Source organism: Thalassophryne amazonica, chromosome 16 (assembly GCF_902500255.1).
Source record: "Thalassophryne amazonica chromosome 16, fThaAma1.1, whole genome shotgun sequence".
In the NCBI taxonomy this organism is placed as follows: Eukaryota; Metazoa; Chordata; class Actinopteri; order Batrachoidiformes; family Batrachoididae; genus Thalassophryne; species Thalassophryne amazonica.
Window position 1 is genome coordinate 64,071,492 of NC_047118.1, and position 27,336 is coordinate 64,098,827.

Below are 27,336 nucleotides of genomic sequence, written 5' to 3' on the forward strand. Positions count from 1 at the left end.
AATATGCAAAATGTCCTTATGCACAAATACTTTTTCGAACAAGATTCTGTGAATCAGCCTGACTGAGATCTTCTGTGCCTCACAGTATCATCACTGCAATAGTCATGTTCAACCACAAAACAGCCAGATATTATTAATCATCTTCTCAGTGAGTCTGCTCACTGTGCTCATGGTCCAGCAATGTGCATGTTAATAATTGGGCTCTCTGCACGCCGCGCACACCCACAGTGGAGCTCAGCGAGACAATCCACTGCTCCTCTGTGCGTGTAATCTCTCTGACACGTTCACACTCCTCTGCCGGCTCTCCTCAGGGGGACAACTGTCCCTAAGTTCATGCGCAGACTGAATGTCCATGCAGTTTATCACAAGATGTTTCCACAAATAAAAACAAGTCCACAATTTAAGATCGCAGTCTGGTTGCCTGGAATTACTTCAGACCACTGTGATAACAATATCAACAATTACAACTATTATTTAAGAGTTCTCCAAGTCCATTTTTGGATACACACAATATTGTGCAAAAGTCTTAGGCACAGTGGGCTGAAACACACTAATCAACATTTACTGACACGGCTAATTAAAAATACATATATTCTATCCTGGAGTTGCCCTTCAATGGGTTGGTTTCATTCATGTTTGCTTCACGTGTAGGTGTGTTTTTGAATTACCCACATGGGGTCAAATTTGCGAAGGGTCAATCACTGGGGTTAAAGGTCAAAATTTGAACATTCACTCCAGTTTGCACCAGACTCGTCACACATATGTTGGTTAGTTCCTGTATTACCCAGACAAGGTGAAATTTGCCAAAGATGAATCACTGGCATCAAGGTCTTGCTGTCTGTTCGATGGCCTAGTCTTCCTAGGTCCTTTGTATGGTTTACACCAAACATGGTATGTAGATGAAGTTTGACTCCAGAGTCACCCTTAAAGGGTTCATTTGGGAAATGGTCATTTGAATTTCAACCTGATTTGCACCAAATATGGTCCAAATCATATGTAGGTGGATCCATATGTAAGTGGATTCCCAAATTGTCCTGGCAAGGTCAGTGAATAGTGAGACATTCAGGTGAAGGTCAAGGTAATTGGGTTCCTCCACAGTGAATTGTGTTGTTTACCAGGAAATTTTATCCTAAACAAGGCGACCACACCCATGTTGATGACTAAAGACTAATAGTGCAGCAGATAACTGAAACAATCCTTCAAATGGTGATACAAGCACCAAATTTGACACAAATACTCTTTAGACATTACTCTTTTGAAAAACCGACTGCCCACTTGAATTTTCAATAGGTAGCCAGGTAGGGGTCAACTGAAGTATTACACAGGGGTCAAACTTTGAAAATGCTTCAATCAAATTGAAAACTGTACCACATTATTTGTCTGATCATAAAGATTCCAAAAGGGTATAGACTGGACTACCCGTGACTGAATGTTATGGAGTTATAGGGTAAAAACAGCAAGAATGGTGACAATTTCAATTTTCAATTTCAATTTATTTTCATTTATATAGCGCCAAATCACAACAGAGTTGCCTCAAGGTGCTTCACACAAGTCTAACCTTACTAACCCACGAAGCAACACTGGTAAGAAAAAACTCCCTCTGAAGAAGAAACCTCAAGCAGACGAGACTCAAAGGGGTGATCTTCTGCTTGGGCCATGCTACAGACATAAATTACAGAACAATTCACAAAACGAATATACAGGAAATGCTGTTGGTGCACAGGACATGAGGGTCGCCAGCACAAATACAACTTTCATCTCTGGATGGAGCTGCACCTTAAACAGAGAGAAAAAACAGAATCAGGCATGAGAAAGACAAGAAATACTGTATAATTTGCCAACATTAATCAACAAGAAAAACAGCAAATACTAAGGTGATCACTGGCTACTAGCCCTAAGCTTCTCTAAAAGAACCACAATTTAGGTAAAGTTGAGGCCGCGGCACGCTCTGTTTACTAATAAAATAAATTAAAAGAGTAAAAAGCGTAAAACAAAACTATACCCATATGCTAGCCATATGAAAGGGAAAATAAGTGTGTCTTAAGTCTGGACTTGAAAGTCTCCACAGAATGTGACTGTTTTATTGACGCAGGGAGATCATGCCACAGAACAGGGGCATGATAAGAGAAAGCTCTATAACCTGCAGACTTCTTATTCACCCTAGGGACACAAAGTAGTCCTGCACCCTGAGAACGCAAAGCCCGGGCCGGTACGTAAGGTTTAATTAGGTCAGCTAAGTAGGGAGGTGCCAGTCTGTGAACAATTTTATAGACGAGTAGCAGAACCTTAAAATCTGATCTCACAGGGACAGGAAGCCAGTGAAGAGATGCCAAAATGGGTGTAATGTGATCGAACTTTCTGCTTCATGTCAAAAGTCTGGCTGCAGCATTTTGAACCAACTGGAGAGCCCTAATGCTAGACTGCGGTAAACCAGAAAATAGAACATTGCAGTAGTCCTATCTAGAAGAGATAAATGCATGGATCAGGGTGTCAGCATCAGCCATAGACAGGATGGGACGAATCTTCGCTATATTTCACAGGTGGAAGAAAGCAGTCCTCGTAATATTTCTAATGTGGATGTCAAAGGACAATGTAGGATCAAAAATTACCCCAAGGTTCATCACTTTGTCAGTGTGATGTATGACACACGAGCCGAGGCTGAGTGTTAACTGGTCAAATTGATGCAGATGTCTCACTGGACCAAGAACCATCATTTCAGTCTTATCAGAGTTTAAATGTAGGAAGTTTCTATACATCCAGCTTCTCACTGATGCCAGCCAATCTTCTAAGAATTTTATGTGAACGGGATTACCAGCAGTTATCGGCATGTATAACTGAGTATCATCAGCATAGCAGTGAAAGGTAATCCCAAAATGCCGTAACATGTGCCCAAGGGGCGCTATATAAAGGGAGAAAAGCAGGGGGCCTAAGACGGACCCCTGTGGAACCCCAAATTTCATGTCACTACGGTTAGAGGTAGTGTTCCTGTACAAAACACACTGAGAATGACTGGTCAAGTATGACGTCAGCCATGCAAGGGCACTCCCAGTAATCCCAAAATGATTTCCAGCCTATCAAGTAGACTATGATGATCCACTGTATCAAATGCAGCAGTGAGATCCAACAGCACCAGAACCGTAGTGGTGTCCGAATCCACTGTAAGCAGAAGATCATTCACCCCTTTAGTGAGAGCCATCTCTGTGGAATGATATTTTCTAAAAGCAGACTGCAGTGGCTCAAAGAGATTATTCTCAGTAAGATAGTCCACGAGCTGCCGTGACACCACTTTTTCCAGAATTTTAGAGCAAAATGATAGATTTGATATCAGCCGATAGTTTTTCAATACACTAGGGTTAAGATTAGGTTTCTTAAGTAATGGTTTAATCACTGCAGATTTGAAACATTTAGGAACAGATCCAGAAGTTAAAGAAAGATTAATAATTTCCAGCACAGTCGGCCCAAGAGTGGGCCACAGGTCCTTAGGTTGTGCTTTTTGTTGACGTTATGAGTTTTGTCAGCATGCCAAGTGAGATACTATCAATTTCTGTAAATCTAGGTAATACCTCAGTAATGGAGCCCACCTCAATAGCAGGGTGTAGTGGCTGGGATAAGGCATGCTGGGATATGTTTAACCTAATGTCTTCTATTTTCTTCTCAAAGTAATTCAGGAAATCTTGTGCTGCAAAAGGAGAGCAAACTACAGGTGGTTGTCAATGAATAAGTGTTGCCAACGTGTCGAACAAGAACTTTGAGTTATGCTTGTTTTTGTTGATCAAATCAGAGTAATAGATCCGCTTTGTAGCCAAAAATGCATGCTTATAGTCTAAAATAGCATCATTGGTCATTGGTTGACAAAGGTCCATTTCAGTTTGTCTAGGGGTCAAAAGTTAAAGTTGCTCCAATTTTGAGAAAAAGTGGTGCAAATTATTGGTTGTAGGCAATTCTCCAGACCAGTCAGTGGGACATGATACTGGGAATGTAACAAGCAATGTGTTTTTGTCTGTCCAAAAAAATGTTAGAATAGTTTGTGGTTGGAAAGTTACATTTTTTGCTTAGAAGAATGCCTTGTATACTGATCATGGAGAGTGATGGATGATATAAAGACACTTTTGTTTCTTTGTATTTTGTGTTTGTAGATCAACCTCAAACTTACCACTCTTGCAGGCGGCGGACAGAGTGACACTTCGCCCGACTGATTTAATCTGAGATGCCAGGAGAAATCTTCGAAACCATTCCTCCTTTTCCCGGCCTGTCCTCCCAAACAGGTAGATAGTCAGATCACCTCCTCGGAACGTTTGTTTTTTGGGTTCCTCTCCTGATCCCGGTTCATCCACTTTCTCGCTCTTATCTGATCGCTCCAGTTTCTCACTCAGCCCTGCTGTTCTCTCCTCCGTGGCTTCAGCCTGCTCTCCGTGCGTCTTGGACATAAAGTCGTCCTGCTTTGCCAGCTCAATGCAAATGGGGTACTTCTTGTTCCAAACTCTCTTCCGTGCCAGACTCTGGGGCATCAGATAGATCTAAAGGACAAAAGTTTCAACAGGCATTCAATACACGTGTAGCTGGAAATCTGCTTACACACGTTAGCTCGCCAGAAAGCAGACGTTATAATATGCTTTATGAGATGCCAGTCCACCACTGACAGATTTAGACTTTGTCTAATTATCTAGTAGTAGTGCATTAATTTGTGCTCTTGTGGCTGTGTTGGTCTAAAAGTAAGGTGTGGTCAGGCTCATTGCTAGCATGTCAATATCATCTCGCAGCAAGATGCATTTGCACTGTAGACCAATAGAAATCTGGTCTAAAGTTCAGTGCAGTGTGTTTTTAATTTAACCTTTATTTAACCAGGTTAGTGTCATTGAGATCAAGACCTTTTCTGCAAGGGAGACCTGGAAAATTCTAAAGTTTCCAATTCACTTAACCTGCATGTCTTTAAATGTGGGAGGAAACCAGAGAACCCGGAGGGAACCCACGCAAACACGGGGAGAGCATACAAACTCCTCAGACAAAGGCCACAGGTGGGAATCAAACCCATGATCTTCTTGCTGTGAGGCAACAGTGCTAACCACGAAACCACCATGCTGCTCTTGTTGTGTTTGTGCTATAGAGGGTGTAATACTCAGATATGCCTTGCTTAGGGCACCTTCACACATAGTACGAATGTGGTCGAATTGCGCATGAAGCAGGAGTCATATGCAATACGTGTAAAATCAGAGCTGTATCAACGCCTCGTACACCTGCTGCAACAACTATTTGCACACACCAGCGGCTGAAAGAGAGTGCGCTGTGAGAGCCCATCAAACACTCTTGCGGCAGGTGTCGGCCAAATTCCAGGTGATACACAAGAACATCTAACACTGCTCACTTAGCACTGAGAAAATGTGTGGCCATTCACACTATTAACACAAAAAGGGTGAGCAGACGATCACGTTTGAGCTGGCGGTGAAATCTGTCTAAGTGCCCCCACTACTGTGGAGTTGCAAAAAGCAACACACATGTGGTGCATGTGTCTCGCACGTGTGCGCGTGTGTCGCGCTCCCCCCCTTCCCGCCAACACATGTGGTGTGCTTGGGGGGCACACTTGCATAAAATTCTTATATGTATGTACAGATCTGATCACATGGGGCCCGTACAGTAAGGTCTGATCGCACACAGCATGGGGAGGGGCCTGTCAGCTGATCACAGCACACTGACAGCTGGATGATGGCTCAGTTCACACATTAAAAACACAGAAACCACCGCCAGGACAGGTATATAAATAATTACATTACCTACATACGCAATTACATAACAAGTAACGAAAATGAATGACCACATAATACAGAGTGACACACTGGTCTGGGCACTGAATGGACAGGGGGTGAATGTCCACCCACAGCCGCTGTTGTTGTGATCTCTGCTCCTGGACATCCCAGCTGGAGAACACGTACCGTGTTCTGAAGGACATGAACTTACAACATTCCTCCATGAGGTGTGTGTCCCTGCCTGCTGTCCTCACGTGGAAATACGTAAAACATCTTTGGCCTTTGCACCAGGCTGCAAGCGGCTGCATGCAGCGCACCTCATCCATGTCCTTTTTAAATTTCAGGCATTTTCCGCACCATTTACAGGCCAGCAATGGTAGTGCAGTGGTAAAGTTTCTGGCTGGCAACCAGAGCTTTTGTACATTGCAAGTTAGAATCCCGTGGCATGTATTATTTTTCACAGTAGCTGCGCGATGTGGTTACACATACTCCAGCTGCTTGCACTGTGTTCCTGCTGTGATGGTTTCATGCATGTTCGTGCACAACACTGTTGTGTGCACAAAACCGTCGCAGTGGGTTCGTTCACGCCTGCCCGTCGGCTTGATGTTTTCGTGGTTTGCTCATACGAGCTGTTCTGCTGTGATACGCCCTGATTTGTACAAGGGTAGGCTGAAAAGTTCTAAGGCTCACCAAGAAGGAGAAATGCCATTTCAATAAAACCTGGCATGCATAACGTTCAACTCTTCTGATGACTAACTGTGTTATTTTCTTCCAGGTTGTGAGGTAGTCTGTGGTTCATAGCCAAGTTTGAAAGTTCATGGTAGAGGGGAAATGGCAAAAATGGACAAAATCTGGCATCCCGGTGTGATTAAGTACCTGCATAAGAAGGGGTTAAAGCCCAAGGACATGCATGCGGATATGGTTGCTGCATTAGGGGATGAAGCTCCCTCCATATCTACAGTGCAGAAGTGGGCAGCTGAATTTAAGAGGGCAGAGAGAGCCTTGAAGATGACCCAAGGTCTGGGCGGCCTGCGACAGCCACAACCCAGAAAAACATTGACCTTGTTCATGAAATGGTGATGGACGACAGACGATCGACGATTAATCAGCTAGCAGATGTTGTGGGAATATTCCGTGAGAGAATTGAACACATTCTGCATGAAGAACTTAGAATCAATCAATCAATCAATCAACTTTTTTCTTATATAGCGCCAAATCACAACAAACAGTTGCCCCAAGGCGCTCCATATTGTAAGGCAAGGCCATACAATAATTATGAAAAACCCCAACGGTCAAAACGACCCCCTATGAGCAAGCACTTGGCAACAGTTGGAAGGAAAAACTCCCTTTTAACAGGAAGAAACCTCCAGCAGAACCAGGCTCAGGGAGGGGCAGTCTTCTGCTGAGACTGGTTGGGGCTGAGGGAAAAAACATGCCGTGAAGGGGGGCAGAGATTGATCACTAATGATTAAATGCAGAGTGATGCATACGGAGCAAAAAGAGAAAGAAACAGTGCATCATGGGAACCCCCCCACAATCTACGTCTAAAGCAGCATAACCAAGGGATGGTCCAGGGTCACCCGATCCAGCCCTAACTATAAGCCTTAGCGAAAAGGAAAGTTTTAAGCCTAATCTTAAAAGTAGAGAGGGTATCTGTCTCCCTGATCTGAATTGGGAGCTGGTTCCACAGGAGAGGAGCCTGAAAGCTGAAGGCTCTGCCTCCCATTCTACTCTTACAAACCCTAGGAACTACAAGTAAGCCCGCAGTCTGAGAACGAAGCGCTCTAATGGGTAATATGGTACTACGAGGTCCCTAAGATAAGATGGGACCTGATTATTCAAAACCTTATAAGTAAGAAGAAGAATTTTAAATTCTATTCTAGAATTAACAGGAAGCCAATGAAGAGAGGCCAACACGGGTGAGATATGCTCTCTCCTGCTAGTCCCCGTCAGTACTCTAGCTGCAGCATTCTGAACCAACTGAAAGCTTTTTAGGGAACTTTTAGGACAACCTGATAATAATGAATTACAATAGTCCAGCCTAGAGGAAATAAATGCATGAATTAGTTTTTCAGCATCACTCTGAGACAAGACCTTTCTGATTTTAGAGATATTGCGTAAATGCAAAAGGCAGTCCTACATATTTGTTTAATATGCGCTTTGAATGACATATCCTGATCAAAAATGACTCCAAGATTTCTCACAGTATTACTAGAGATCAGGGAAATGCCATCCAGAGTAACGATCTGGTTAGACACCATGCTTCTAAGATTTGTGGGGCCAAGTACAATAACTTCGGTTTTATCTGAGGTCATCCATGTCTTTATGTCTGTAAGACAATCCTGCAGTTTAGCTAATTGGTGTGTATCCTCTGGCTTCATGGATAGATAAAGCTGGGTATCATCTGCGTAACAATGAAAATTTAAGCAATACCGTCTAATAATACTGCCTAAGGGAAGCATGTATAAAGTGAATAAAATTGGTCCTAGCACAGAACCTTGTGGAACTCCATAATTAACTTTAGTCTGTGAAGAAGATTCCCCATTTACATGAACAAACTGTAATCTATTAGACAAATATGATTCAAACCACCGCAGCGCAGTGCCTTTAATACCTATGACATGCTCTAATCTCTGTAATAAAATTTTATGGTCAACAGTATCAAAAGCAGCACTGAGGTCCAACAGAACAAGCACAGAGATAAGTCCACTGTCCGAAGCCATAAGAAGATCATTTGTAACCCTTCACTAATGCTGTTTCTGTACTATGATGAATTCTAAAACCTGACTGAAACTCTTCAAATAGACCATTCCTCTGCAGGTGATCAGTTAGCTGTTTTACAACTACCCTTTCAAGAATCTTTGAGAGAAAAGGAAGGTTGGAAATTGGCCTATAATTAGCTAAGATAGCTGGGTCAAGTGATGGCTTTTTAAGTAATGGTTTAATTACTGCCACCTTAAAGGCCTGTGGTACATAACCAACTAACAAAGATAGATTGATCATATTTAAGATTGAAGCATTAAATAATGGTAGGACTTCCTTGAGCAGCCTGGCAGGAATGGGGTCCAATAAACATGCCGATGGTTTGGATGAAGCAACCAATGAAAATAACTCAGACAGAACAACCGGAGAGAAAGAGTCTAACCAAATACCGGCATCACTGAAAGCAGCCAAAGATAACGATACATCTTTGGGATGGTTATGAGTAATTTTTTCTCTAATAGTCAAAATTTTGTTAGCAAAGAAAGTCATGAAGTCATTACTAGTTAAAGTTAATGGAATACTCAGCTCAATAGAGCTCTGACTCTTTGTCAGCCTAGCTACAGTGCTGAAAAGAAACCTGAGGTTATTCTTATTTTCTTCAATTAGTGATGAGTAGAAAGATGTCCCTAGCTTTACGGAGGGCTTTTTTATAGAGCAACAAACTCTTTTTCCAGGCTAAGTGAAGATCTTCTAAATTAGTGAGACGCCATTTCCTCTCCAACTTACGGGTTATCTGCTTTAAGCTACGAGTTTGTGAGTTATACCACGGAGTCAGACACTTCTGATTTAAAGCTCTCTTTTTCAGAGGAGCTACAGCATCCAAAGTTGTCTTCAAAGAGGATGTAAAACTATTGACGAGATACTCTAACTCCCTTACAGAGTTTAGGTAGCTACTCTGCTCTGTGTTGGTATATGACATTAGAGAACATAACGAAGGAATCATATCCTTAAACCTAGTTACAGCGCTTTCTGAAAGACTTCTAGTGTAATGAAACTTATTCCCCACTGCAGGGTAGTCCATCAGGGTAAATGTAAATGTTATTAAAAAATGATCAGACAGAAGGGAGTTTTCAGGGAATACTGTTAAGTCTTCTATTTCCATACCATAAGTCAGAACAAGATCTAAGATATGATTAAAGTGGTGGGTGGACTCATTTACTTTTTGAGCAAAGCCGATAGAGTCTAATAATAGATTAAATGCAGTGTTGAGGCTGTCATTCTCAGCATCTGTGTGGATATTAAATCGCCCACTATAATTATCTTATCTGAGCTAAGCACTAAGTCAGACAAAAGTCTGAAAATTCACAGAGAAACTCACAGTAACGACCAGGTGGACGATAGATAATAACAAATAAAACTGGTTTTTGGGACTTCCAATTTGGATGGACAAGACTAAGAGACAAGCTTTCAAATGAATTAAAGCTCTGTCTAGGTTTTTGATTAATTAATAAGCTGGAATGGAAGATTGCTGCTAATCTTCCGCCCCGGCCCGTGCTACGAGCATTCTGACAGTTAGTGTGACTCGGGGTGTTGACTCATTTAAACTAACATATTCATCCTGCTGTAACCAGGTTTCTGTTAGGCAGAATAAATCAATACGTTGATCAATTATTATATCATTTACCAACAGGGACTTAGAAGAGAGAGACCTAATGTTTAATAGACCACATTTAACTGTTTTAGTCTGTGGTGCAATTGAAGGTGCTATATTATTTTTTCTTTTTGAATTTTTATGCTTAAATAGATTTTTGCTGGTTATTGGTAGTCTGGGAGCAGGCACCGTCTCTACGGGGATGGGGCAACGAGGGGATGGCAGGGGGAGAGAAGCTGCAGAGAGGTGTATAAGACCACAGCTCTGCCTCCTGGTCCCAACGCTGGACAGTCACAGTTTGGAGGATCCAAGAAAATTGGCCAGATTTCTAGAAATGAGAGCTGCTCCATCCAAAGTGGAATGGATGCCGTCTCTCCTAACAAGACCAGGTTTTCCCCAGAAGCTTTGCCAATTATCAATGAAGCCCACCTCATTTTTTGGACATCACTCAGACAGCCAGCAATTCAAGGAGAACATGCGGCTAAACATGTCACTCCCGGTCCGATTGGGGAGGGGCCCAGAGAAAACTACAGAGTCCGACATTGTTTTTGCAAAGTTACACACCGATTTAATGTTAATTTTAGTGACCTCCGATTGGCGTAACCGAGTGTCATTACTGCCGACGTGAATTACAATCTTACCAAATTTACGCTTAGCCTTAGCCAGCAATTTCAAATGTCCTTCGATGTCGCCTGCTCTGGCCCCCGGAAGACAATTGACAATGGTTGCTGGTGTCGCTAACTTCACATTTCTCAAAACAGAGTCGCCAATAACCAGAGTTTGATCCTCGGCGAGTGTATCGTCGAGTGGGGAAAAACGGTTAGAGATGTGAACGGGTTGACGGTGTACACGGGGCTTCTGTTTAGGGCTACGCTTCCTCCTCACAGTCACCCAGTCAGCCTGCTTTCCCGACTGCCCGGGATCTGCCAGGGGGGAACTAGCGGCGGCTAACCTACCTTGGTCCGCACCGACTACAGGGGCCTGGCTAGCTGTAGAATTTTCCACGGTGCGGAGCCGAGTCTCCAATTCGCCCAGCAAGGCCTCCAAAGCTACGAATAAGCTGCACTTATTACAAGTACCGTTACTGCTAAAGGAGGCCGAGGAATAACTAAACATTTCACACCCAGAGCAGAAAAGTACGGGAGAGACAGGAGAAGCCGCCATGCTAAATCGGCTAAGAGCTAGTAGCTACGCAACCTAGCGGATTCCTAAAAACACACAAAGTGAATAATGTGTAAATAATTTAAAGGTGATTCAGCAGAAGGAGTGCTTTAGTTAAGGCACCAGACAGGCCATGAAGCAGCACAGGCAACGCACGACAACGGTGCTAAAATAAAATAAAAATCAACTAAACACGCTGTGGAGCAGCACAGATAATGCACGACAACAGTGCTAAAAGAGAAAAAAAAAAAATAAAAAAAAAATAAAAAATAAAAATAAATAAAAACGAAAGCGTTAGCAAGCTAGTTAGCTTGCCAACGCTGATGAAAGTTAGCTGATAAAAGTGCTCCGTCGCGATGTTTTGACCGTTAGAGGTCTTCCTTAGGCGTTGGAGCACAGTAAAAAAGTAAAAAAAAAAGTAAAAAGGTAAAAAAGTAAAAAAGTCTTGAAAAAGACTGTTAATTCAAGTCCAAAGCAGCAGGTAGCAGTCTCTGTGTAAACAGTCCCAACAGAGAGCCAAAATTCTGATCATGTCAAAGGTGTCAGCTCGGTGGGTGCCACGTCTTCTGACGCCTGATTAGAAACGCACCAGACTAGTCATGTCGAAGGCAAACTTGGCGCAATTTGAAGAGGATCCAGCCAATTACATAGAATGTTTTCTTACCCATGATGAGTGTTGGGTTCACCACTTTGAACCAGAGACAAAAAAACAATCAATGCAGTGGAAACACCCAAGGTCACCACATCCAAAGAAGGCCAAGGTTGTTTTGTCTGCGGGGAAGGTCATGATTTCAGTTTTCTGGGATGCCAAGGGCATTGTGTTTGTGGACTATCTTGAAAAGGGACAAAAGATAAATGGACAGTACTATTCTAACCTACTGAGACAGTTACGTGAGGCTATCAAAAAGAAGGGGTGGTGTTCCATCAAGACAATGCCCCAGCTCACAAGTCAACAGTGGCCATGGCCACTATCCACGAGTGTGGATTCGAACTGGTAGATCACCCACCATACTCCCCTGACTTGGCACCCTTGGACTTTCATCTGTTCCCAAACCTGAAAAAAAACTTGGCTGGGAAGCACTATCGGAGCAATGATGAGGTGATGGCTGCCGTTGAGGACTATTTTGACTCTCAAGATGAAAGCTTCTATGTCAAGGGAATCGAAGCACTCAAGCACCGCTGGAAGAAGTGTGTGGAGTTACAGGGAGACTATGTAGAAAAATAACCCTGAATTTGTTCAATTCGACAACTGCATCATAGTCAGCCTTAGAACTTTTCAGCCTACCCTCGTACGTATTCGTACTATCTGTGAAGCGACCCTTAAGCAGGTTCACGAAGCACATAATCTTGCTTGTATACACTCACTCATCTTCAACCACTTACTCCATTTAAGGGTCATGGGGGGAGGGGGAGGCTGCAGCCTATCCCAGCAGTCATAAGGCGTGAGGCGGAGTACACCCTGGACAGCATGTCAGTCTGTTGCAGGGACACATGCACACCTACGGACAATTTGGATGTGGGAGCAAGAGCCAGAGCACCCAGAGAAAACCCACACCAACACGGGGAAAACATGCAAAATGTGCTTGCATACACAAAAAACGAAATTAAAAACAAATACCAAATGGAATAAATGTCATAGAACAAACAAATCATCACCTTCCTGCTTCACCTCAGGGAGCTTTGATGGCCACTGTGTGCTGATGCTCTCTGAGGTTGGTGATGATCTGTTACCTTGCCAGAAAGCCTCTTGTGTTTGCATTCTCAATACCAGGTTGCTGAGTGTCTTGCACACTCAGTTTTAAAAGAAGTGACATGTGACACTCTGGTTAATGTTATGCCCACAATTAAGTAGGTGACTTTAACCAACCCCTTTGAGAGTAGCGCCCACGTTTGTGCTCATATTTTGTGTTGCATAGACAATAATGTGTGGTCGGACATGCCTCAAATGCTGAGGGGGTAGGTAAGGCAAGACCTTACTCATTTGTAGTACCTTAGGATGACTTCTGTTGTGATTTGGCACTAATTGAATTGAAGACAGGGCCGTCAGTGAAATCCAAAAGAAGGGCATTCTAGTATAAATTTTGCTCAAGGCAGGTGACTTTTTGAAAAACCGTCCTCTTCTTTGCAGAAAATAAAGGGTAGTTGTACGAGAATGAGCTTTTCTCTATGACACAATGAAGTGACAAATGGTTCAGACTTTCCTTCAAATATGCAGACCTATGGGATCAACACTCAATATACACAAAGAAATGTGTTGAGCCACCGCACCTTGCTGTTGGTCAGGTCATAGATCTTCTGACTGATATAGGTGACATCAGGTTTGGGTTCATTGTGGGTGGCCCGACGGGAGATGTTCCTGTTGGGTTTAGACAGACGCAGGACAGACCCCTCCAGACGGATGAAGACTGAATGAGTCAAGGTGGCGTGGTACGTCTCTGGGTCATAGCTGTGGATCTCATTCATCCAACCCTGGTTGATTGTGAAGGAAAAATTACAACTTTCAATGACAACATGCCTTTTTCCTTTCCTCGTGTCTGGTAGCTTCATCCTCAGCATCTTTCTCCCTATATACCCTTCATTTCATCTCTGTACTGTCATTGTTTGGAGTTCATATTTTGCCTCTTGGGATTCTGATTCTGCCTTTGTAATTTATACTGGGGAGGTGATGGTTTAGTGGTGAAGCACTGGGCTTCTGACTAGAGGGTCCTCAATTCAAAACCCAGCCAGACCGGAAAAGTTGCTAAGGGCCTTTGGGCAAGGTCTTTAATCCCAGAGTGTGTAGCGAGTGCCTTGCATGGCATCACCCTGACATCGGTGTATGTCTGTGTGAATGGGTGAATGCGAGGCATAATTGTAAAGCGCTTTGAGTTTCTGGTGCAGATGGATGAGCGCTATATAAAATACAGTCCATTTACTCATATTCTCCTTGTGCTCTCTCTGTGTTAGTTATCCTTCGTGCTTTTACTTTGACGTCTGCTCTCTGCCATATTGTTTTTGGGTCTATGCCTGCTCTCTCTTGCAGCAATTCCCTATGTTTGCTTTACAGTTACCTCCACCTCCACTTCCAGCTCTTATCTTTTTATAGTAGAGAAGCTTGAATCTTCGACTGGACTGGGTTGCTTGATGCGAGGACGTTTAGTATGTCTACCAATCTGTTCTTCATCAGGTCAGCAGCTCTCTCCCTTTACCAGTCATACTGCCAACATCCAAATTTATGACTGTCTTCTCCACAATTTTATCCTTTCTTCTCTCTCACTGCATCTACATGCCCTTCCCTGAAAAAGGTAAGTCCTGTATAGGGTGTGAGGCCCATTGGTGCCTGTACTCATCCCAGGATTCTTTAGCATGAATTTATGAGAGTCTATGACTGCCCCTGGATGGGACACCAGTCCATCACAGGTTACTCTGCCAGCCAAGGTCATTGCTTATATACAACAATAAATAGTTGTTTTGAAACTTGGAGAGAAAAATAGTTAAAAATTGAAATGACTATTTGGACGTTGGATTGTCTGGCTTTAGACAAGAACTGAAAAAACAATGTAACCTTTTCTATGCAGACAAAAAAAACAAAACAAAACAACAACAACAAAACAACAAAGAAAGAAAGAAAGAAACTGGATTAGTGGTCTTGCTTGTGTATACCAAGTGATCTAGGGCCTTTGTTTCGGAAATCGGACACTTGCCTGGAAGTTTCCAAAACACTGAGCAAGTTTAATTGAGAACAAGGGGAACAGATCTTTTTTGTCTGATTCTTTGTTTTAAAACAACCTCCAGCCAACACACGAGAAAAAGTAACCTAACTTCACTGTGTTGTTCCTGGTCCCTGAGGGGTTTTACAGTTGTTCTCATTCAGACCGCTGCCTTATCAGTCCCAAAGGAGGCACTCTGAGCAAAGCCAATTTATTTGAACAGCAGGAGAAATTTTAGTGTATGAAGACAATAAAATAAATGTAGGGTACAAAACAATAGCATAGAAATGTGTTTTGTTTACTGGGGAACAACAATATTACCTTAGTACAGTTTCTGCATGAACATAAAACAACAGAAACACACAGAACTCCGAAAAATACTGTCAAAATTCTGTATTTTGTCTTGTATGTTGTATACATTTATGGATCACATTAGATATTTAGCAGTTTTTCCTTGTTTTTCAAAAATTTTATGCACATTAAAAGCTTTAAAGTCTGTTGAATGCTAAAGTGTTTTGGTGCATTTTTACAGCAGCACTGAATGCAACACTTTTATAGTGTTTTATGGCACCTTCCACTGCAGTCAATTAAATACCGGGGAAAAAAAAAATACCTGATCAATAAACTGAAGTTTAACGGAGCACCACAATAAATACAAGTCAATGGCACCCAGGAAATGCAGATAAAAGTGCTTTCAGTATTTGCGTTTAGAATGTGCTTGCCAAGAATGCAAAGTTCAAGATACTGTGACAGTTCTAACATTAAAACGACACAGGATATTTGTTTAATGAAACATCATACATATACTGTACACACTCCTTGGCCACTTTGTTAGGACACCTACTCATCTGCCCATTGAAGCACACAGTTTATCAGCCAATCATGTGGCAGAAGCTTGATGCATTTTGGCAATGTAGACAGAGAAGACCTGCTGAAGTTCAAAACAAGCATCGGAATGGGGAAACAAGATGATTTAAGTGACTTTCAAAGTTCTATTTTTGGTGCCAGGCATAGCGGTTTGAGGATTTCACAAACTGCTGATCGACTGGGACTTTCAGCAACAGAGAATGGTCCAAAAAGAAGACCCATCCATGAAGCAAAAGTGCCTTGTTAATGGCAGAGGTCAGAGATGAATAGGGATGGGTAGTGAAAAGATTTTATTGATATTGAGACCATTATCGATTCCACTTATCAATCCGATTCCTTACTGATTCCCTTATCAATACCTCTTGTGAATTTTCTGTGTACTAAAAGTAGGCTTTACAGGTTTTCTATGTCAACAACATTTTATTGAGTCTTAAAGTAAATAAATATGAAATTGGTCACTGGATCCTTAAACTCTGGACATAAATAAACTCTACATGGTGGATCCTTGATCTCTGGACATAAATAGAAATAAACAAAATCTGTAGTTTTGTCAAAAGCATTTCCTTTCAGACATTATTGGCATGAATGTCTTTCCATACATCTGAGCTGAGCTCTTGCAACTCGCTTTGTGCACATCAGGATGTAATTCATAAAGAATGCAGGATGTCTCATTTTGGGAAGAAAAAAAAAAGTTTTAGGCGATTGTAGTTTATCGTCTGTATTACAGCGTTTGGAAAGAGGTGTCATTTTATTTAAAGTGGCAATTTGTTTTGAAGCTATTAATTCCAACCGGACTCTGTCTCGGCAGAGAGCCGCGCAGTGTTTGGAGCTGTGCCAACGGAATGGAGGATTATTCTCGTTTCTTGACTGCAACAAGACAAGCGTCTCAGTTAGTGACTTTAATCCACACAAAAGTGACTCATGATTGACATATTTTAATGGCTCTGAGAGGGGTTAAGAAGGGGACTTGCCGCTTCTAAAGAGCAGCAAATCAAAGAACCAATGAGCCAGTGGATCGAAGCACTGCTTCATTGGTTCACGCTTCAAAGTGGAGTTGTGCTGCAGATGCGGTTGATTACAGAGCCGCTGTAGGGTCTGTAATCAAGGTAGAGACATGATCATTTTCCCGACAAACACCCTCAAAAACAGCGGCCGCTCTGAAGGACCAATAAGGGAATCGTTAAGCAAAAAGGCTATTGATGTCGGTGGATCGAATCAATTCTTAACGATAACCGAAAAGAAACGGTTCTTGATATGCAACCCTACAGATGAATGGCCAGACTGGTTCAAGCTGATAAAAACGCAAACACTTGTTACAATCAACTCATGCACCAGAACGTCTTTGACGTCACAAGTTTGATCCCTGAAATAGATGACCAACAGCAGCAGAAGACCACACCAGGTGTCACTAGTGTCAGTCAAGAACAAGAAACAAAGGCTACTATGGATATAGGCTCACCAAAAGTGGACAACACAAGACTATATAAACGTTACCTAATATGATGTGACTCGAAATCTGTGGTGCCATTTGTTGTGAAAGTGTAGGAACACGGACCCACAACAGGGGGCGTAAAAGAACGGGCAATGGATAAGCCAAACAGTAACAATTTAATGTTGTAAATTGTGCACAACAGAATACAGACAAGTTTGGAACTACAGTCAATTACATGTTGGGTGACGTGTGGGCAGGCTTGAGGATAGGAGACGCCCGTCCAGAACCGAGCCGGATCCCACACGGCCCTCGCCGCCAACGGATCTGAAGAACACACCGGAGCCGCCAAGTCCCGAGTCCCCAGGTGGTCACCATCTCCAGCTGTCAGACCTGGCACTGCTGGCAGAGAACAGAAACAGCACAGGTGAGTGTGAGTACGCACACTCAGTAATCCCACAGTCTGTGTTCTTTTGGGAGGGAGCACCTCCACCTCCAGTCACACACTCGTGCAGCTCCTGTCTAACCACTTATCTGGTTGGGGTGTGAAGCGAAGTCGTCGCTGATCACACCAAACGCCAATCCCACAGATAAGGCAACACCACAGGAAAACGGCTGCAAAGAAGTTCAGACTATTAGTCAGCGTTAAATACAGCAGAGAAATTACCTCCAAGGTAGCTGATTTCTCGGCGGGGAGGTGGAGTTGCAGTCCGGCCTTTAAGGTGGTGGTGATGTGGATGAGTGACAGCTGGTGCTGATGACGAGTGACAGCTGTCACTCCCGGTTGCTATGACGCCCTCTCCTGCTTGAAGCCCGCACTTCAAGCAGGGCGCCATCTGGTGGTGGTGGGCCAGCAGTACCTCCTCTTCAGCGGCCCACACAACACCATTCAGAGGGTAGAGTCAGAATTTAACAAGCAATACAGCAATTTAGGCTAGTGGTAGTGGTGTAAAGGTGTGGCAACCATGTGATGCTACAATTCTAATATGTACCAAAATCTCTGAGGAATGTTTTTAGCACCTTCTGGAATCTATGCCATGGGTCCAACCCAGTGTAGCAGGCTAGACTGTACCAATGGCAAAATATACCCTGGAATACAAAGCAGCCCGGTCTAGTTTATACCCCAGGTTCCATTTCGGGCTATGCCACTACCCTGTGGTACAAACTGGACTAGCCCAGAATACACCCGGTGGAATAAAACGTGCTGACCCACTTTAAACCAGAATATAGTCTGGGCAAGTGGTATATCTTGAACTGCTACACCACTGTAATAGTCAGGCAGCAGAGAGGCTGAACCTAGAAGCAGCGTATAGCAGTGGTTATAGGAAACTGAATGATGACACTCTGTCATCTTTGAGCATTTTTGTAAAGTTGCATATTTTCCAAATTGTCATCAGCAAAATTGTTTTCTTCACTTTTACAGATATAGTATAAATCTTGTTCCACATTTTCAATCAATTATATGTAATATTGTACTGCAAATATCCTCCAATGTCTATTTTGCATGATATTATTTATAAATACGCTTTGCTTGAGCTGCTGCCCCCGCGACCCGACTCCGGATAAAGTGGAAGAAAATGGATGGATGGATGGACGGAATTATTTATAAAATATCCGCTGAATTAGGTATTAGCTAATTTGCACATTTTCAAACATGATAATCAATGCTTTATTCTGGAATAAAATTACGGGCTCAAGTCTTCCTTTTTGCAATGTATTTCAGTATTTCTATTTCAACATAATGTAACATGAACACAAAATTTTGATTTATTTCACATATAAAGCTAATTTTCGATTGCATTACTAGCTTTTTTCATTGAATTTTGAATAATTAAAACTAATATTTTGAGTTATTTTCTAGCTAGTTAATGAAAGTCACAGCTTCTTTGTAAGCTCTTGAGCCATGATGAGGCCAGCTAGAGATTCCAGTTCTTTGTTTGGTTTTTAGTTTTAATTTTTTTTTCTTTTTTACATTTTCAAATAAAACTAAAACATATGTTTCAAGACTTATCTAAGTATACATGAATATTTCTTAAGTGGCTGTCTGATCAAAGATAATCAAATCCTTGAAGCAACTGGTCAACTCTTGAAGACTCAGCATGCAATTAGTAACATCAGTTATATTAATAGGGGTCAGATACATAGAGAAGCAAATTTCACATGTAATTTCTGCATCAACTATAGTCATAACGATCCGTATTGTTTAGAATGTGGATGGATTGTTAATCTTGGGATTAATACCTTATCTGTATGTGCATGTTGTGTTTGGTCACAATAACATACTAAGTATTCATTGTACATGGTAACTAAGAAAAACTTTGACATTCCTACTCCTAGGCTACATCTTCATCATCATCATCATTTTCATCATCAACAGTATCTTTAGTATGAATGTTTTTCACTTATTTGTAGACTCACATCTGTAATATCTTGTGCATGACAATGCTGAAGATACAAAAGAGCACTTTTTTGTAAAGCAAAGCATATTTGCCGCACAAGAGCATGAAACAACCATCAGTAACTCCCATGTCATAGCCTGGAGGTGAGCCCGGAGGACATGATGCTAAGGGAATCCTCTGTGGGAGGCAACATGTTGATTCGGGGTGTTTTCACCTTTTTGGAGGTGAAAATCTTCAACCTGAGTTGCTTCATATTCAGGTCCCTAGTTTGTTTACCACATTAAAGCCAGACAAAGAAGATTTTCCCTGCTGTTTGCACATCCTTTCTCTCACTTTGTTTGCAACTGAATATCTATAGTTTCCATCAAAACACCGAGTGCTGTGATTTTTCCTTTTCTGAAAGGATATGACACAGAGTCACACCCAGTAATGGCATGAAGTGACAGTAGATCCACGTTTTTTTTTCTGACAGTGCCTCAGCAGTAGTGTTGCCAGTTACTTTGAAAAAGTAATCCAATTACTGATTACTGACTGCTCATTGAAAAATTAACTTACAGTGGCTTGCAAGAGTATTCATACCCCTTGAACTTTTTCCATATTTTGTCACATTACAACCACAAACATAAATACGAGGTCTCTTAGATAATAAACCGACCCTTTTATTTTTTTTTTAACTATATGGATTTGAATGACATGCGATTACACCAATCATGCTTGAACCCTCGTGCGCATGCGTGAGTTTTTTCACACGTGTCGGTGACGTCATTTCCCTGTGGGCAGGCCTTGAGTGAGATGTGGTCCCGCCCTCTCGGCTGAATTCCTTTGTTTCACACGCTGCTCCAGACGGCGCGCGTTGCTTTATCAACATTTTTTCTGGACCTGTGAGGAATATCCGAGTGGACACTATTCGAGAAATTAAGATGGTTTTCTGTGAAAAGTTTAACGGCTGATGAGAGATTATGGGGTGTTTCTGTCGGTGTAAGGACTTCCCACGGAGCGGGACGTCCTGCAGCGCTTCCAGGCGCTGTCGTCGGCCTGTTTCGAGCTTAAAACATCCTAATTTAAGGCTTAATTCACCCAGGACATCGTGAGAGAACAGAGAAGATTCAGAAGAGGCCGGCATGAGGAATTTATGCGGACATTCCACTGTTTAAGGACATTTTTTTAATGAAAGACGTGCGCGCAAATTCGCCGAGTCGTTTCCGTGACGACTCGGTGAATCTGTGTGTGCCGCGACAGGAAAAACACCTCCGTGTTGAAAACCATTTGTAGAATTCAGGCGGCTTTTAATGGCTTTCAACAAGTGAGTAACTGAGAAATTGTTTAACAGCTTGGGCATGTTCCAACTTGCCCGTTAAGATTTCCAACGGAGGTGTTTTTCCTGCCGCGACCCCCCGCGGTCGGGTCCGGTCCGACGTGTGACTCTGCCCGCACGTTCTTTCATTACAAAATGACCGTTAACAATGGAATGTCCGAATAAACTCCTCATGCCGACTTCTTCTGAAAGTTCTCTGTTCTCTGACGACTTACTGCGTCAACAGAGCCTGAAATGTGGAAGTTTTCAACTTGAAACGGCGAGACGCTGCCGCCTCGAAGCGCAGATCGCCGTCAGGCGCCGTGGACCGTCCTTAAAGCGACACTACCAGACCAAAATCTCTCATCAGCCGTTAAAATTTTTACCGAAAACCAGCTGAATTTATTGAATGGTGTCCACTCAGTTGTGCCTTACAGTTTTGAAAAAATTTTTACCAAACAAAGCAACAGTCTCTGAGCCATTCCTAAACAATGAAAAAAATCGACGAGCGGGTGGACGACTCCTCACTCAAAGACTGCCCACAGGCGAATGACGTAACCGACAGGCATGAAAAAACTCTCGCATGCCCACGAGGGTTCAAGCATGTCTGATGTAATCACACGTGATTCAAATCCATATGGTTTTTGAAAAAATAATAAGGTCGGATACTTTTCTAATAGACCTCGTATATTTTATGGAATTTTATGTGAAAGACCAACAGAAAGTGGTATATAATTGTGAAGTAGAAAGAAAATATACATGATTTAAAACATTTTTTACAAATAAAAAACTGAAAAGTGCAATGTGCAAAAGTATTCAGCCCCCCTGAGTCAATACTTTGTGGAACCACCTTTTGCTGCAATTACAGCTGCAAGTCTTTTAGGGTATGTCTCTAGTACTAACTTTGCACATCTAGAGACTGAAAGTTTTCCCCATTCTTCGTTGCAAAACAGCTCAAGCTCAGTCAGATTATATGAAGAGTGTTTGTGAACAGCAGTTGTCAGATCTTGCCACAGAACCTCGATTGGGTTTAGGTCTGGACTTTGACTGGGCCATTCTAACACACAAGTATGTTCTGTTTTAAACCATTCCATTGTAGCTTTGGCTTTATGTTTAGAGTCATTGTCCTGCTGGAAGGTGAACCTCCGTCCCAGTCTCAAGTCTTTTGCAGACTCCAACAGGTTTTCTTCTAAGACTGCCCTGTATTTGGCTCCATCTTCCCATCAACTCTTCCCTGTCCCTGCTGAAGAGAAGCACCTCCAGGGCATGATGCTGCCACCACCATATTTGACAGTGAGGATGGTGTGTTCAGAGTGATGCGCAGTGTTAGTTTCCCGCCACACATAGCGTTTTGCATTTTGACCAAAAAGTTCAATTTTGGTCTCATCTGACCAACACACCTTCTTCCACATATTTGCTGTGTCCCCAACATGTCTTCTGGCAAACTGCAAACAGGACTTCGAGAGGTTTTCTTTTAACAATGTTTCTTTTTTCTTGCCACTCTTCCATACAGGCCAGATTTGTGCAGTGCACAACTAATAGTTGTCCTGTGGACAGATTCCACCACCTGAGCTATGGATCTCTGCAGTTCGTCCAGAGTCACCATGGGCGTCTTGGCTGCATCTTGTTCGGCCTGTAAGTTTAGGTGAACGGCCTTGTCTTGGTAGGTTTACCGTTGTGCCATACTCTTTCCATTTCGGGATGATGGATTGAACAGTGCTCCGTGAGATGTTCAAAGCTTGGGAAATCTGTCTATAGCCTAAGCCTGCTTTAAACTTCTCCACATCTTTATCCCTGACCTGGCTGGTGTGTTCCTTGGACTTCATGATGCTGTTTGTTCCCCAATATTCTCTTAACCAACCTCTGAGGCCGTCACAGAGCAGCTGTATTTGTACTGAGATTAGATTACACACAGGTGGACTCTATTTAGTCATCAGGTCAACATTCGATCATTCAGCAATCATCAGGCAACTTCTGAAGGGAATTGGTTGCACTCAGAAAAAAGGGGGCTGAATATTTTTCCACACTGCACTTTTCAGTTTTTATTTGTAAAAAATGTTTTAAATCATGTATAATTTCCTTTCTACTTCACACTTGTATATCACTTTCTGTTTATGTGTCTTTCACATAAAATTTCAATCAAATATATTTATGTTTGTGGTTGTAATGTGACAAAATGTGGAATGGTTCAAGGGGTATGAATACTTTTGCAGGTCACTGTAGATACTTTACTGATTACTCAATTTTAAAAGTGAGTAACCCTAACCCTAACCCCCCCCCCCCCCCCCCCCCCCCCCCCGCCACTTCAACATGAAAATGATAACCCATTTTGCTAGTACTCACTCTGGGGAGGTGATGGTCTAGTGGTTAAGGTGTTGGGCTTGAGACTAGAAGATCATGGGTTCAAATCCCCACTTGACTGGAAAATCACTAAGGGCCCTTGGGCAAGGCCTTTAATCCCCTATTGCTCCCGGTGTGTAGTGAGCGCCTTGTATGGCAGCACCCTGACATCGGGGTGAATGTAAGGCATAATTGTAAAGCGCTTTGAGCGTCTGATGCAGATGGAAAAGCGCTATATAAATGCAGTCCATTTACCATTTTACCATTTATAGTCACCCTTTCTTGACTTCAATGAACATAAATACTTGTTTTATAAAAAATAAAGTCAGTCTTTCTTTCTTGACCTCATATTTAACTGTCGACAGCACTATAACAGTAAAACTTGCCATTTCTAACTTACATTATTTATAAATGTAATTATTAAATTCTAACATTCAAATTCTCTCTAAACATTTTAGTTGATGAAATTATTATTATAAGCAGCAGCAGCAGTAGTAGTAGTAGTAGTAGCAAAAAAAAGGCTTCAAAAGTGGACCTTTATTCTAGGGGTGTTTTGGGGGGAGGGGGGTGCGTCCCTGCCCCTCTCCACGCCCCCCTTTCCATCTGGATTTGTCCCTGCTTTGGCTTTTGAGCAGAAGAATGGATAATGTTTATTTATGCAGAAAACATGACCAGACTGGCAGGGAAGAAAGTTTCCTCAGTGTTTTTTATATCATGTCATCCTAAGAAAGAGAGTTTAGGTGCCGTCGGGTGGGAAAAAAAAGTGTTAGTTGTTAATGCGCCGCAGATCAGCTGTTTTTACCGAGGACACACGGAGCGCCTCAGAGTTTTAAATAAAGGGGAAAAAAGCATAAAAATGTCTTTGCAAAGCTCAATGCAGGTGTGCAGTCATCACTGCGCTTTGAGAGACGCCAACTGTTTCTTCACTTCAGAACTGCTGCAGAAAACTGCGGATGAAAAGCTCACAGCTTGCTGAAAGTGGGTGAAGTGGGCAGTTCAGTCAAACCCCGACCCCTGCCCATGGGCCAGTTTAATGCTGCGATTGACCCGCAATGCAAAAATAATACTAACGCACAGTGACTTGGAGAAGTAACTTTAATCTGATGGCTCATTTGGAAAAATTAACGTGTTAGATTACTCCTTACTGAAAAAAAGCGGTCAGATTAGAGTAACGCATTACTAAGTAACACATTACTGGCATCACTGCTCAGCAGTCACCTTTACATCAATGAAGTTTCCATTGCTTTGCTTCATGTTCACAGGAACAATCAGCTTGTGCTTCCAGTAGAAATGGAGGAGCAACACAAATATGTCAGCATCATCTGCTGTGATTTGAATGTTCTTGGCTCCATTGTCTCTGGATGTCAACATGTAAGCAATGATATTCACATCTGCTTCCTCGTGTCCAAACCTGTGTTTTTTTTTGTCTCCAATAAGATGCAGCCTGCTTTCAGTCTCTGCTCGACAAATCAAGTTGATCAGCTTCTCCTTGTTTCTGCTGGATTTCGTGATTACCTCCCTTGAGGACAAAGCAGTATTCTGCTGCAAGTCATGCTCTGTTGGGATCATTCCAACGTGATCGCTCATGTGTTTTGACAGAATTCATATTGTAGGGATGGAATATGACCACCACCTCATGCTGCTTCCCCCCTCACAGATTTCACAAATCGTTCAATGAGGTCACCAACTCAGGCCCGGATCCAGACCGGTTTGGACCAATGCAGTTGCATCGGTCAGATTTTTTTACGCATTGTTCGTCATTGGTAAAAAAAAAAAAAAATCTTGAATAATCCCAAATAGTGCCGAACGTGTCCCTGCGGTGAACACAGCTTTTGATTTGATCCCACAATGCACCACGCAGGTGTACACAGGAAAATTCAAACCAGATCAAACAAAAATAGCGTCAGTCCAGTCGAGTCGATGATCATGGCATCCAGGAAAAAAAGTTGTGCAAAGAAAATTGGGCGCTTATTTCAGCAAGAAACGGTGAGTGGTTTATAAATAGTTTTCAGACAATAGTGTGTTTGAAAGGCATTCTATGATGATTGAAATTACATTTTCAGTGGTTTTCTGACCATACATGTCAACCTATACGGATTGTCCGTAAATTATACAGATTTTTCCGAGTTTCAGAGTCATACGGACGTACAAATAAAGTCGGATGTTCAGGGTTTGGTCTGCAGCGGGTCTGTAACGAACCGTTTCTGCAGCGCGACTCCACTTTGAAGCATGAACCCTTGAAGCAATGCTTCGATCCACTAGCTCGTTGGTTCTTTGATTCGCTTCAGAAATGGCAAGTCTGCTTCTTAACCCCTCTCAAAGCCATTAAAATACCATGAGTCACTTTTGTGTGGATTAAAGTCACTAACTAGGACTCTTGTCTTGTTGCAGTCAAGAAACGAGAATCGTCCTCCGTTCCGTTGGCACAGCTCCAAACGCTGCGTGGCTCTCTGCCGAGACAGAGTCCAGTCGGTATTAATAACTTCAAAATGAATTGCCGCTTTAAATAAAATGACACCTCTTATTCTTTTATTCCGGTTGCAGTTGGTGTTTTAAACCAGTCTTTGTAACTGTAATTGTTGTTCATCTTTTTAATTGTCTATTTTTTGTGTTATTGTTTTACTGGATGTGTGAATTGGTGTGTAATTTTGCTGCTGCTGCAAACCAAATTGCCCCTTTGGGGATAATAAAGACTCTTTGAACCTTGAACCTTACAAACGTTGTAATATAGACAAGAAACTACAATCGACTAAAACGTTTTTTTTCCTCCCAAAATGAGACGTGCTGTATTTCTTTACAAATTACATCCTGACGTGCAGTACAGCAACTGCAAGAGCTCAGCTCAGATATATGGAAAGACATTCATGCCAATAATGTCTGAAAGGAAATGCTTTTGACAAAAACTACAGATTTTGTTTATTCCTATTTATGTCCAGAGATCAAGGATCCACCATGTCAATTTTTGTTATAGTGTTGTTGTTTTTAGGACATCATATTTATACAAATAAGAAGTGTTCACTATGGTCCATGAAGTATAAAAAATATATTAAAAGAAGTGTGACAGTGTATGTTGCACACAAATAAAAGAATGAAGATTATTGAATAACAAGATGCGTATGATTTTTATTTTATCCTTGGGCAAAAATGCATCTGTCAGATTTTCTCTCTGGATCCAGCCCTGCAACTGTACCTATCTTTGGCCAAACGAAGTGGTACAGGTGTTCATTACCATCATATATTTTACAGTCAACTGCAGAAGGTGCAGCACAGACCAACTTGACCTTTTCTGGATGGTGCCTTTTAAAGCAAACCAACCAATCTCGCACAACACTTCACCTTCATCATTAAACTTACGTAACATCACCTAAGTCTTCACAAAGACAGGCGATCAGGTGTTTTCTGGTGTATGCATCAGATGGGTTTCCTGGAAATTCTAGAAATGTTTCATGTAAGTCAATGGATGTCCATATGTGTGTAGGATCATCCTTCATTTTTGTGATCAGTTTTGTTAGGGCCAAATTCTTGTCCTGACCTCTTCTGATTTCAGATAGCTGTTTACTTCTTGCACCTTTGAACTCCTTCAAACCGTCTCTGTGATACTGGGCATCTGCTCCATGCAGATCTGATGGGGCTCCCAGTATCCGCAAACATACAAGATCAGCCTTTTCATCCCCTCTTTCATCACAGATGTCTAGTATCTGATCTTTCATGGCCTTTTTACCAGGTACATCATTGGTACTGCACTGGCTAACTGGCCGCCAATGAGATGTTTTTTTTTTTTTGGATCCCTTGGTAGACACTTCACCACCAAAATATGCAGTGGTTTCTAAATTCAAATGACCTTGACTAAGAATACCTTTTTGCAGGAGGTTTACTTTTAGATTACCTTGATATCCCCCTTTTTTCAAATATCTGCTGACATGTATTTTGGATGTTTATGTTGATACAAAGTATCTGTGACATTGTATGTGCAGATTAGGGTTAAATCTTAGGTCTTGTGCTAAATCACAATACATGATACTGGTCATCTCTCTGTTCACTTGAATTTATTATTTTCTGTAT

General features: G+C 42.1%; 1 protein-coding gene and 2 long non-coding RNA genes across 4 annotated transcripts in view; 1 reads left to right on the forward strand and 2 right to left on the reverse strand.

Annotated features, from left to right (window-relative positions):
* The window catches only part of tex2 (testis expressed 2), a 159,208-nt gene that overhangs the window by 53,452 nt on the left and 78,420 nt on the right, over nt 1–27,336 (reverse strand). For both annotated transcript variants that reach the window (XM_034191025.1, XM_034191026.1), the window contains exons 3-4: nt 13,525–13,725; nt 4,154–4,517 (exon numbers count right to left, since the gene is read on the reverse strand). In XM_034191025.1, coding sequence (XP_034046916.1) covers nt 4,154–4,517; nt 13,525–13,725 — 565 coding nt within the window. The remainder of the gene's footprint in view (nt 1–4,153; nt 4,518–13,524; nt 13,726–27,336) is intronic.
* Nucleotides 40–24,018, forward strand: LOC117528395. Its single transcript, XR_004565754.1, has 3 exons — nt 40–329; nt 11,711–11,713; nt 24,006–24,018. It is a non-coding gene; the product is annotated as an uncharacterized LOC117528395 (long non-coding RNA).
* LOC117528394 lies at nt 15,469–27,076 on the reverse strand. Its single transcript, XR_004565753.1, has 3 exons — nt 26,834–27,076; nt 25,791–25,794; nt 15,469–15,482 (listed from the first exon to the last, which is right to left on the reverse strand). It is a non-coding gene; the product is annotated as an uncharacterized LOC117528394 (long non-coding RNA).